This window comes from Chamaea fasciata, unplaced genomic scaffold (genome assembly GCF_029207755.1).
Source record: "Chamaea fasciata isolate MVZ Bird 193981 ecotype frontalis unplaced genomic scaffold, bChaFas1.0.hap1 SCAF_467, whole genome shotgun sequence".
Taxonomy (NCBI): Eukaryota; Metazoa; Chordata; class Aves; order Passeriformes; family Sylviidae; genus Chamaea; species Chamaea fasciata.
Genome location: NW_027094552.1, coordinates 24,766 through 37,686, shown reverse-complemented (window position 1 = coordinate 37,686; position 12,921 = coordinate 24,766). Strand labels below are relative to the sequence as shown.

Sequence of the window (12,921 nt, the reverse complement as noted above, 5' to 3'; positions counted from 1 at the left end):
CGGATTTCCCCAAATTCCCCTGGATCTCCCCCAGATTCCCCTGGATCTCCCCCAGATTTCCCTGGATTTCCCCAATTTCCCTGGATTTCCCCAATTTCCCTGGATTTGCCCCCAGTCCCACCATTCCAGGCAGGCAGAGACTCCGTTTTTTTCCCGGGAATTCATTTCCAGAAGAATTTAATCCATCGTCCCCCAGTCCCGGGTACAGGAATCGTCCCGAAAAACGTGGAAATAAAATTAAAATAAAATAAAATAAAATAAAATGAAATTAAAAAATCAGGGGGGAAAAAAAAAAAAAAAAAACAGGAAAAACCAAATATTTAATTCATTAAAATTCCTTCCGAAAATCCGGAAGTTTCGGGATTCCCAAATAAAAACGGATCTTTTCTTTATTTGGTTTTTTCTCCTTTAGTTTTCTACACAAATCTAGAGTTTAAAAAAGTCGGGATGAGGGTGGGGGGAGGGAAAAAAAAACCGGGAATAAAACCAAGAACGACCAAAAAAAAAAAAACCAAAACGAATTTTTTTTAAAAAAAGGGAATTTGGGGTAAGAACGGAGCCGAATCCTCCCGGGATTTTGGGGATTCCCGCAGGAATTTTGGGAATCAGCAGCGGGAGGGAGGAAAAAACGGGAATTTTGGGAACATGCAACCCCGGAAGTGAGGGAATTCCGACATCTACGGGGCCACTAAAAAAAAACCAACCAAAAAACCAAAATAAAAGAAAAGGGAGAAGAAAAATGAGGAATTTACAACTTCCCGAGGGTTCAAAATGTACAAAATCCACAAAGTTTTGCCCGGGAATTCCGGGAATTCCCTCCCCGAATGAATCGCCGCCGGGAACGGGCGGCGCCGACGGTTCTTTGGGATAAAAAAAAGGGAATTTTTTTTTTATTATTTATTATTTTTCCCCCTCCCCCCTCCAAAAAAAAAAAAACCCCAAAAAACAAAGGTGGAATTTTGGGATTTTCCAGCCCCTTTTGTTTTGTTTTGTTTTGGGGGGGAAATTCCCGGTGGGAATGGGGAGGATCCAGCTCCGTGTAGTGCTTGCGGTGAGTGCCCGGGGCCGCTCCTCGCTCTCCCAGGAAAAAACATTTCTCAGGGGGGGAAAAAAACCCCCAAACCCCAAAATTAAAACCCCCCGAGGAGAATCCGGCGGGAATTTTTGGGGTTTTTTTTTCCGCCCTTTTTTTGGGATTTGGGGTTTTTTTTTCCCCCCTTTTTTTTTGGGGAATTTTTTTTTTTTTTTGGGAAAAAATGAAAATACAAAAAGGGATTCAGGGAGCCTCAGCCAGGGCCGGCGGCTCCGGGGGCGCCTCGCTCCGGCACGGATCGGCCTTGGAGAAATTCATGTCCAGGATGTGACGCTGCAGGTGCCGCACCCACTCCTCCTGGATGGACAGGGGGCCCTGGAACTGCACCTCGCAGAACCTGCAGAACAAAACCCCGGCCGGGGCCTCAGGCACCCCGCGGGCGCTGCTGGGGGCTGGGGGGGTTGGGGGGTTTTGGGGGATTTTTGGGGATTTTAAGGGATTTTTTGGAGATTTTTAAGGGGTTTTTTGGAGATTTTTAAGGGATTTTTTAGAGGTTTTCAAGGGATTTTTGGGAGATTTTTAAGGGGTTTTTTGGGATGATTTTGAGGGATTTTTTGGGGATTTTTTAGAGATTTTTAAGGGATTTTTTTAGGGATTTTTTGATGATTTTAAGCAATTTTTTTGAGATTTTTAAGGGATTTTTTGGGGGATTTTAAGGGATTTTTAAGGGATTTTTTGACGATTTTAAGGGATTTTTTAGAGATTTCTAAGGGATTTTTTTGGGGATTTTAAGGGATTTTTTAGAGATTTTTAAGGGATTTTTTTAGAGATTTTAAAGGATTTTTTGGATGATTTTAAGGGATTTTTTGGAGATTTTTTTTGGGATTTTTAAGGGATTTTGGGGGGGGATTTAAAGGGATTTGAGGCAGGAACAGAGGCAAGAACCGGGACAGAAGAGCAGGAAAAGGAGGGAAAAGAGCAAAGCCCCGGGATGGGAGAGCGGGAAAAGGAGGGAAAAGAGCCGGAACCGGGGATGGGAGAGCGGGAAAAGGAGGGAAAAGAGCCGGAACCAGGGACGGAAGAGCGGGAAAAGGAGGGAAAAGAGCCGGAACCGGGGATGGGAGAGCGGGAAAAGGAGGGAAAAGAGCCGGAACCGGGGATGGGAGAGCGGGAAAAGGAGGGAAAAGAGCCGGAACCGGGGATGGGAGAGCGGGAAAAGGAGGGAAAAGAGCCGGAACCGGGGATGGGAGAGCGGGAAAAGGAGGGAAAAGAGCCGGAACGAGGGATGGGAGAGCGGGAAAAGGAGGGAAAAGAGCCGGAACCGGGGATGGGAGAGCGGGAAAAGGAGGGAAAAGAGCCGGAACCGGGGATGGGAGAGCGGGAAAAGGAGGGAAAAGAGCCGGAACCGGGGATGGGAGAGCGGGAAAAGGAGGGAAAAGAGCCGGAACCGGGGATGGGAGAGCGGGAAAAGGAGGGAAAAGAGCCGGAACCGGGGATGGGAGAGCGGGAAAAGGAGGGAAAAGAGCCGGAACCGGGGATGGGAGAGCGGGAAAAGGAGGGAAAAGAGCCGGAACCGGGGATGGGAGAGCGGGGAATCCGGGCCACGCGCCCCCAAGGCCGGGAGAGCGCCCAGAGCCTTTCCCCACCTGCACTTGAGCGTGTAGATGTTGCCCACGAACTTGACGAGCGAGGTCTGCGGCGGGCGCGGCACCAGCGCGGGCACCGGCCGCACCCGGGGCGGCGGCGGCCGCGGCTCCGGCAGCGCCCGCGGGAACTCGGCGCCGCCCGGGCCCGGCTCCAGCGGCCGCGCCTGCCGCCGCTCGAACTCTGCGGACACAGGAACGGGATGGCTCATTCCCATTCCCAATTCCCAAATCCCATTCCCATTCCCATCCCCATTCCCATTCCCATTCCCATTCCCATTCCCCATTCCCATTCCCCATTCCCATTCCCATTCCCCATTCCCCATTCCCATTCCCATTCCCCTTCCCATTCCCATTCCCATTCCCCATTCCCGTTCCCATTCCCATTCCCATTCCCCATTCCCCATTCCCATTCCCCATTCCCCATTCCCATTCCCATTCCCCTTCCCATTCCCATTCCCATTCCCCATTCCCATTCCCATTCCCCATTCCCCATTCCCATTCCCATTCCCCTTCCCATTCCCATTCCCATTCCCCATTCCCATTCCCATTCCCATTCCCATTCCCAATTCCCCATTCCCCATTCCCCATTCCCAATTCCCCATTCCCCATTCCCCATTCCCCATTCCCAATTCCCATTTCCCAATTCCCAACTCCCAATCCCCATTCCTAATTCCCAGCCCCACTCCCAATCCCAATCCCATGTTTTCCCCCCAAACCCACACTCACTGCTGAACTTTCCCCTCTGCTCCTCCACCTTGACCACCCCGGGCAGCGCCGTCCCCAAACCCCATTTCCCCACACTTCCCATTCCCAAACCCCATTTTTTCCCCAGATTTCCCCATTTTCCCCACCCCAATCCCCATTTTTCCCCACATTTCCCCACATTCCCCACCCCAAATCCCCATTTTCCCCACCCCAATCCCCATTTCCCCCCCAGTCCCCACCCCAATCCCCATTTTCCCCACCCCAATCCCCGTTTTCCCCACCCCAATCCCCATTTTTCCCCACATTCCCCACCCCAATCCCCACATTTCCCACCCCAATCCCCATTTCCCCACACTCCCCACCCCATTTTCCCCCAAATCCCCGTTTCTCACCCCGATCCCCCCGGATTCCCCCACCACTCACTGCTGAAGTTCCCCCTCTGCTCCTCCACCTTGACCACGCCGCTCAGCGCCGTCCCCAGCGCCCGCTCGGCGCCGTCCAGCCCTTTGCCGTCGCCGAGGCCGTTCCCGGCGCCGGGGAAGGGCCCCGGCGGCTCCCGGCGCGGCTCCCGGTGCTGCTGCGGCATTCCCGAGTTCCGGAATTTCTTGGAGAAGGGCCGGCCCCCCTGGATGTAGCTGCGGTAGGCGCCGGCTTTGTGGGGCCGGTGCCGGATCCACTCGCGCAGGGTCTCGATGGGGGAACCGTTCACGCACCACTCGGTGACGCCGAACTGCCGCAGGTGGGCGCGGGCGTGGCTGGCCAGAGCCTTCCTGTTCTCAAAGTACAGCCCGCACAGCTCGCAGCACGCCTCTGCTGCTGGCCCCGTCCGAAAACGGGGAAAAACGGGGAAAAACGGGGGAAAATGGGAATTAACAGCGGGAAAACGGGGTGTGGACAGTGCCCAAAGCGCCGCAGGTGTGTCCGGGCGTGGCTGGGCGGGGTGGGATGTTCTGGAAGTGTCGAAGCCCAGCTCGAAGGCTTTGTGCTTGGCCTCGCCGTGGGACCCCAACCCATCCCAAAAACATCCCAAAACCCCAGAATTCCCAGGATTTCCCAGGAATTTCCCCCCGGCACTCACAGGCCTTGTCGTGCAGCGCCTTGGCCTTGAAGCCCAGCTCGAAGGCTTTGTGCTTGGCCTCGCCGTGAGACCCCAACCCATCCCAAAAACCCCCAAACCCATCCCAACCCATCCCAAAACCCCCCAAACCCATCCCAAACCATCCCAAAACCCCCCAAACCCATCCCAAAACCCCTCAAACCCATCCCAAACCATCCCAAAACCCCAGAATTCCCAGGATTCCCGCGGCACTCACAGGCCTTGTCGTGCAGCGCCTTGGCCTTGAAGCCCAGCTCGAAGGCTTTGTGCTTGGCCTCGCCGTGAGACCCCAACCCATCCCAAAAACCCCCAAACCCATCCCAAACCATCCCAAAACCCCTCAAACCCATCCCAAACCATCCCAAAACCCCAGAATTCCCAGGATTTCCCAGGAATTTCCCCCCGGCACTCACAGGCCTTGTCGTGCAGCGCCTTGGCCTTGAAGCCCAGCTCGAAGGCTTTGTGCTTGGCCTCGCCGTGTCCCCCCAGCCTGTCGTCGCCCAGCGGCCTCTTGGCGGCCAGGAAGGGCCCGGGCGCGTTCTTGGCTCCCAGCGGCGCCAGGGCCAGCGCCGGGCCCGGCTTCCCCGGGCGCCCGCCCAGCGGGGCCAGGGCCAGGGCGGGGGGCAGCCCTTTGCCGGGGGATTTGGCCTCGGGCCCCTCGTCCCCCAAAAGCTTCGGGGCCGGCTCGGCGCCCGGGGGAGCGGCGGGCTCCTTCTTGATGAGGCAGGGCTTGGATTTCTTCCTGAGGATCTCGCGCAGCGTGTCGATGGGCGAGCCGTTCACCGACCACTCGGTGACGCCCATCTGGCGCAGGTGGGAGCGGGCGTGGCTCGACAGCCCCTTGCGGTTCTCGAAGAACTCCCCGCAGAACTCGCAGCGGATGTCGCGCACGGGGTCGGCCCGCGAGGCTGAGGAGGGAGGAAATCCGGGCGTTGGGGATCTCAGCGAACGGCCCCGGGATGAGATTTTTGGGTCTCCAAAAGCCGCGGGAGGAGCTCGGAGCGTCGCTGAAATCCCCGGGACGAGCCCCGAGGCGGAGGATGTAACGCGCCGGGTCGGCCCGGGAGGACGGAGAGGGAAATTCTGGGGTTAGGGAGGGATGGGAACCTCTGGGATGAGACTTTGGGTCCCAAAATGCCGGGGATGGATCCCCGAGACCCCAAATCCTCGGGATAAACCCCAAAATCCCCGAAATCCTCGGGATAAACCCCAAAATCCCCGAAATCCTCAGGATAAACCTCAAAATCCCTGAAATCCTCAGGATAAACCTCAAAATCCCCGAAATCCTCGGGCTAAACCCCCAAATCCCCGAAATCCTCGGGATAAACCCCAAAATCCCCGAAATCCTCGGGATAAACCCCAAAATCCCCGAAATCCTCGGGATAAACCCCAAAATCCCCGAAATCCTCGGGATAAACCCCAAAATCCCCGAAATCCTCAGGATAAACCTCAAAATCCCTGAAATCCTCAGGATAAACCTCAAAATCCCCGAAATCCTCGGGCTAAACCCCCAAATCCCCGAAATCCTCAGGCTAACCTTCCCAAACAACCCCCGGTTGCAGACTCACAGAGATTGAGCGGCGCCATCTCCTCGTGCGCGGCCCAGGCCGGGTCCGGCTGCTCCCCAAACCCCTTGGATGGATCCCTGAGCCCCCAAACCCCTGGGATGGATCCCTGAGCCCCCAAATCCTCGGGCTAAACCCCAAAATCCCTGAAAGCCTCGGGATAAACCCCAAAATCCCTGAAATCCTCGGGATAAACCCCAAAATCCCTGAAATCCTCGGGCTAAACCCCCAAATCCCCGAAATCCTCGGGCTAACCTTCCCAAACCACCCCCCGTTTGCAGACTCACAGAGGTTGAGCGGCGCCATCTCCTCGTGCGCGGCCCAGGCCGGGTCCGGCGGCGCCGCCGCCTCTCCGGGATGGATCCCAGCTCCTCCTCCTCCTCCTCCTCCTCCTCCAGCAGCCATCAGCTCCCGCTTGATCTCCACCCTGAGCTGATCCTGCTTGAGTTTCCTGTGCAGGGAGGGAGCGGAGAGCCCCGGGAACACCTTCCTGGCCGTGGGAGGGGGCGGCGAGGCGGCCGAGCCGGGCGGGCTGAGCGGCGCCTTCTTGCCGAGGCCGGCCACGTGCAGCTCCGCGGCGGCGCGCGGCTCCAGGGGCGCCAGGCCGGCCAGCAGGCTCTTGGCCAGGGCTTTGGGGTGAGGCCCGGAGCGGCGCCGCGTCAGGATCTCGCGCAGCGTGTCGATGGGGGAGCCGTTGACGTACCACTCGGTGACGCCCATCTGGCGCAGGTGGGAGCGGGCGTGGCTCGACAGCCCCTTGCGGTTCTCGAAGAACTCCCCGCAGAACTCGCAGCGGATGTCGCGGCACGGCTCCGAGCCCGAGGCTGGGGACGGGCAGAGAAGGGGTTAAACGGGGCCGAAAGCGGAACTCGGCACAGGAAGGGTTAAAGGGTGCCAGAGGTCGGGGGGGTTTCAGGGAACGGGATAAGGGAACGCTCCGGTTCATCTCCAGGCTGTGCGTCCGCCAGGAGGAGGAGGAGGAGGCAGGAGGTGCCCACGCGGGCTCGGCGGGAAAAACTCCAAAACCGCCAAAAAACGCCAAAAAACCCCAGAAAACAACAAAAAACCCCAACAAACCCCAACAAAACCCCCAAAAAACCCCAGAAAACCCCAAAAAACCTCAACAAAGCCCCCAAAAAAACCAGAAAACCCCAAAAAACCTCAACAAACCCCCCCCCAAAAAAACCCCAAAAAACCTCAACAAAAACCCCAAAAAACCCCAGAAAACCCCCAAAAACCTCAACAAAAACCCCCAAAAAACCCCAGAAAACTCAAAAATCCCCAGAAAACTCAAAAAAGTCAAGAAAACCCCCCCAAAAAACCAGAAAACCCCAAAAAACCTCAACAAACCCCCCCCCAAAAAAAACCCCAAAAAACCTCAACAAAAACCCCAAAAAACCCCAGAAAACCCCCAAAAAACCCAAAAAATATCAACAAAAACCCCAAAAAACCCCAGAAAACCCAAAAAAGTCATGAAAAACCCCCCAAAACCCAGAAAACCCCAAAAAAGTCAAGAAAAACCCCAAAAAACATCAAGAAAAACCCCCAAAAACACAGAAAACCACGCAGAAACTCGCTGAGGTTGAGCGGCACGTCGTCGTCGGGCCCCCACTGGTGCTCGGCGGGCAGCGGGCTCAGTGAGAAAACCCCAAAACAATGCCAAAAAAACCCCCAAAACCCCCAAAAAACCCCAAAAACCCAACAAAAAACCCAGAAAACCCCCCAAAAACCCCAAAAACCCAACAAGAAACCCAACAAACCCCCCAGAGCCAAGGAGGGCCGCGGCACTCACTGAGGTTGAGCGGCGCGTCGTCGTCGGGCCCCCACTGGTGCTCGGCGGGCAGCGGGCTCAGCGAGAAAACCCCAAAACAATGCCAAAAAAACCCCCAAAACCACCAAAAAACCCCAAAAACCCAACAAGAAACCCAACAAACCCCCCAGAGCCAAGGAGGGCCGCGGCACTCACTGAGGTTGAGCGGCGCGTCGTCGTCGGGCCCCCACTGGTGCTCGGCGGGCAGCGGGCTCAGCGCCAGCTTGGCTCCCTTCTCCTCGGCGCCTTTGGCGCCCGGCGAGGCCGGCAGAGCCGGCGGCGGCGCCTTCTTGACGCCGGGAGAGCCCGGCGGGGCGGCGGCGGGAGGAGGAGGAGGAGGAGGAGGAGGAGGAGGAGGAGGAAGGGCTTTGGAGAAGCCGGGCGGGGATTTGATGGCTTTGTTGAGGGAGCCCTCGGGCTTGTGCGGCGGCAGCAGCGGCCGCGGCGCCGGCGGCTCTTTGGCGGGAGGTTTCTTGGCCAGCGGCGAGGGCCCCGAGCCGTCGCCCTTGGGTTTGTGCCGCACCAGCTCGTACAGGAGGTCGATGGGAGCGCCCGAGCTCTCCGACTCGGCCACGCCCAGCTGGCGCAGGTGGGAGCGGGCGTGGCTCGAGAGCCCCTTGCGCGTCTCGAAGCAGGCGCCGCACACCTCGCACGTGGTCAGGCTGGGGGCTGGGAAAACGGGGAGAGAACAGGGAAAAACGGGAAAAAAATTCAGACAACGTTCAGTTTTACAACACAGAGAAGAAAGGGAGTCAAAAATCCCTTGGGATCAGTTCCTGGATTGCCATGCAAATGGGGGAAAACAGGGAAAAACGGGAAAAAATGGGATGAATCCAATGGCAGAACACAGAGAAACTACAGGGATTGAAAGTTCCTTGGGGGAAGTTCCTGGATTTCCACCCAAATGGGAGAAAACAGGGAAAAATGGGGGAAAACCAAGAAAAATGGGGGGGAAAAGTGGGACAAATCCAGTGTCAGAGCGAGAGGAACGAGGAGGGATGGGAGGAGAATTTTGGGAGCTGAGCCCGAGGAATTCTGACCCCCCCGAGCCCTGGTACCGGGATTGGAGCAGGTGCTGCACAGCTCACACCTGGTCAGGCTGGGAAAAACGGGGAAATCAGGGAAAAATGGGGGGAAACCAGGGAAAAGGGGGGAAAAATGGGGACAAAACAGAGAAAAATGGGGATAAAACAGGGAAAATGGGACTAAAACAGGGAAAAATGGGGAAATCATGGAAAAATGGGGGAAAAACAGGGAATAATGGGGGAAAATGGGGGAAAAACAGGAAAAATGGGGGAAAAACAGGGAAAAAATGGGGGAAAACCAGGGAAAATGGAAATAAAACAGGGAAAAGTGGGGATAAAAGAGGGAAAAGTGGGGATAAAACAGGGGAAAGTGGGGATAAAAGAGGGAAAAGTGGGGATAAAAGAGGGAAAAGTGGGGATAAAACAGGGAAAGTGGAGATAAAACAGGGGAAAGTGGGGATAAAAGAGGGAAAAGTGGGGATAAAACAGGGAAAGTGGAGATAAAACAGGGGAAATGGGGATAAAAGAGGGAAAAGTGGGGATAAAACAGGGGAAAGTGGGGATAAAACAGGGGAAAGTGGGGATAAAAGAGGGAAAAGTGGGGATAAAACAGGGGAAAGTGGGGATAAAAGAGGGAAAAGTGGGGATAAAACAGGGGAAAGTGGGGATAAAACAGGGGAAAGTGGGGATAAAACAGGGAAAGTGGGGATAAAAGAGGGAAAAGTGGGGCAAAAATCCCAGGACAAACCGAGTCCCAGGGCGAGAGGAAGGAGGACGGACAGAAGGGGAATTCCAGGAGCTCTGACCCCTGCCCGCCCCGAGCAGGAACCGCCCCCCCTCATTAGCGGCCCGTTAATTAAGCGCCGGGGGCCGGCTCACCTTTGGAGTCCGGGGGCTCGGGCCGGCCGCCGGGGGGCTCCGGGGACACCTTGGGGCCCAGGCGCGGCGGGGGGCGGCTCCAGCGCCGCTTTCTTGGCCATGGCGGGGGCGGACGTCACCTCCACGGCCACCAGATCGTCCTCCTCGGGGGCCAGCACTGCCGGGACAGCGGGCACTCAGGACCGCGGGCGGGCGCCCCGGCGGGAGCCGGGGGAGCCGGGGGGAGCCGGGGGGATTTGGGATGATCCGGGGGGATTCGGGGGGGATTTGGGGGGATTCGGGGGGATTCGGGGGAGCCGGGGGAGCCGGGGGGATCTGGGGGGATCCGGGGGGCATTCGGGGGGATCCGGGGGAATCCGGGGGGGATTTGGGGGGATCCGGGGGGATCCAGGGGGGGATTCGGGGGGATCCAGGGGGATTTGAGATGATCCGGGGGGGATTCGGGGGGATCCGGGGGGGATTTGGGGGGATCCGGGGGGATTTGAGATGATCCGGGGGGATTCGGGGGGATCCGGGGGGGATTCGGGGGGATTCGGGAGGATCCGGGGGGGATTTGGGGGAATCCAGGAGAGACTGGGGGAATTTGGGGGGATACAAAGGGGATTTGGGATGATCCAGGGGGGATTTAGGGGGATTCGGGGGGGATTTGGGGGGGGATTCGGGGGGATTCGGGGGGATTTGGGGGGATCCAGGGGGGGATTCGGGAAGATCCAAAGGGGATTGGGGGAATTTGGGGTGATCCAGGAGGGATTTGGGGGAATTCAGGGGGGATTTGGGGGGATCCAGGAGGAATTTGGGGGGATTCGGGGGGATCCAGGGGGGATTTGGGATGATTCAGGGGGGATCCAGGTGGGATTTGGGGTGGCCCAGGTGGGATTTGGGGGATTTGGGGGATTTGGGGTGACCCAGGTGGGATTTGGGGGATTTGGGGTGATCCAGGGGGGATCCAGGGGGGATTTGGGACGATCCAGGGGGGATCCAGGGGGGATTTGGGGCCAGGCACAGGGAGAGGTGCCCGGTCCCCGGGGGAGGGGACACACAGAGGTGGCATCTGCCAGCAGGGAGGGCACAGGCGGAGTGACAGGTCCCGGAGGGGAGGGGACAGCGGGAGGTGACATCAGCGAGGGGACAGCCGTGGCGGCATCTCCCCTCGGGGCACGGGGCCGGTGGCAGCTCCCTGCGGGGAGGGACAGCGGGAGGTGACATCTCCCCGAGGCAGGACAGGTCCCTAAGGGGGAGGGGACAGCGACAGGTGACAGCGGGGCCACAGGGCGCTGGCAGCAGCCGGGGCGCAGGGCCGCTGACACTTCCCTGCGGGGACGGGACGCCGGGAGGTGACAGCACAAGTGACAGGGACGAGCCGGGGCCATCCCGGAGTCTCCCAGGGGACCGAGAGGAGGGGACCGGCCCGGGGACACCGGGCCGGGGACACCGCGGGCTAGCAGCCCCGGCAGAACCGAGCCGGGCCGGGCCGGGCCGAGCCGGGCTGCAGGAGCCGCGCCCCCCGGCCCGGAGCCCCCGGGAACCCCCCGGGAAGCCCCGGGAAGCCCCGGGAAGCCCCGGGAAGCCCCGGGAAGCCCCGCCCGGCGCCGGTGCCGTCCCGGCACGGGCATCCCGGGGGTCCCGGCGGGGACAAAGCGGGGCCGGGACAAAGGAGGGCGGCGGCCCCGCTGCCGCCGCGGCCCGGCTGATCCCCGCGGGGCCGTCCCCCGGCGGCCGCGGGCCGGCCCGGAGCGGCCCCGGTGCGGCGGGAACCGGGAGGGGACACCGGGAGGGGCGGGGGGGGGGGAGGGGGCGATACCGGGTGAGGGGAAGGGGGGGGGGCGGCGCGGGTGGGCCCGGGGCGCGGCGGGAAGGAAAGCGGGCGGGAAGAGGCGCTCACCCGGCTCGGGCGCGGCCGGGGGCTCGGGGTCGCCGTCCCCGCCGCGGTCGCGGTCGCGGGGCCGCGGAGCCGCCGCCGCTTTGGTGACTTTGGGCGGCGGGGAGGCGGCGGCCGAGGCCGAGGTGGAGGCCGCCATCTTGGGCACGGCGCACGCGGGCCGGCCGCCAGGGCGGCGGGGAGAGCGCCGAGCGAGCGGATGGCGGGGAGAGAGCGGCGCCGCCGGCCAGGGGAGAGCAGCCGAGCGCCGAGATGGCAGAAGGGGGAATTTGGGGGATTTCGGGGAAAATTGGGAAGTTGGGGGAGATTCGGGGAAAATTGGGAATTTGGGGGAGATTCGGGGGGAAACGTGGGGATTTTGGGGGAGAAAAGGGGGAATTTGGAGGTGAAAAGGGGAGATTTGAGGAACTTGGGGGGATTTCAGGGAATTTGGGGAATTCTGAGGGGGAAAAAGACGAATTTGGGGGGGGAAAGGGGGATTTGGGAGAGTGTTTTTGGGAAAAGGGGGAATTTGGGTGCGGGGATTGGAAATACCCTGGATTTTGTGGATTTGGGGGGGGGGGGTTTCAAACGTCCGGGATTTTGTGGATTTGGAATGAAAACATCCCGGGTTGTCAACAGCAAATCCCCCGGAATCCCAACCCCCGGATCCAGGGGGGCGCCTCCTTCAGCCCCCAAATCCCAAAATTATCCAAAAACAAACCAAACTCCCCAAAAATCCCGAACCCCGGATCCAGGGGGGGGCTCCTCCTTCACCTCCCCAATCCCAAATTTATCCAAAAATCTCCAAAAATCCCCAAAAAAATCCCCCAGAATCCCTCCCCCACCCCTCCATTCCCAAATCCCCGATTTTTCGGGGGGCTCACTCACCGTCCCTGTGGGGCTGCAGCAGCTCGTCCCCAGCCCAGCCCTGGGGGAAGGCTGACCCCAGGTGCGACCCCAGGTGTGACCCCAGGTGCGACCCCAGGTGCGCCCCCAGGCCCGTGCCCAGGTCGCGGTGCGGGTCCCGGTGTCCCGGCGGCGGCGGCAGCAGCGCCCGGAGCAGCGCGGGGTGCCCCGGGGCCGTGGCCAGCAGCTCCTTCAGGATGTTGATGGGGGACACGGTGAGCTCCCAGTTGGTGATGCCGAAGTCGCGCAGGTGGGCGCGGGCGTGGCTCGAGAGCCCCGCCCGGGTGTCGAAGCCCGCCCCGCAGAACTCGCAGCGCATCAGGCTGAAGGTGCCCGGGTCGAAGTTGGCCACTGGAAGGCAGGGGGAGGGGTCAGCGCTGGGGCCAGGGCCGCCG

The 12,921-nt window shown here is 59.6% G+C and overlaps 1 protein-coding gene across 1 annotated transcript in view; it reads right to left on the bottom strand.

Annotated features, from left to right (window-relative positions):
- Positions 1-160: 160 nt before the first annotated feature.
- The window catches only part of LOC136305527 (protein Wiz-like), a 35,750-nt gene continuing 22,989 nt past the window's right edge, over positions 161-12,921 (bottom strand). Inside the window, 9 exon segments of the mRNA XM_066208785.1 lie at positions 161-1,430; positions 2,680-2,860; positions 3,808-4,200; positions 4,894-5,388; positions 6,333-6,869; positions 7,838-8,524; positions 9,760-9,868; positions 9,870-9,916; positions 12,509-12,877. Coding sequence (XP_066064882.1) covers positions 1,277-1,430; positions 2,680-2,860; positions 3,808-4,200; positions 4,894-5,388; positions 6,333-6,869; positions 7,838-8,524; positions 9,760-9,868; positions 9,870-9,916; positions 12,509-12,877 — 2,972 coding nt within the window. The 3' untranslated portion in view covers positions 161-1,276.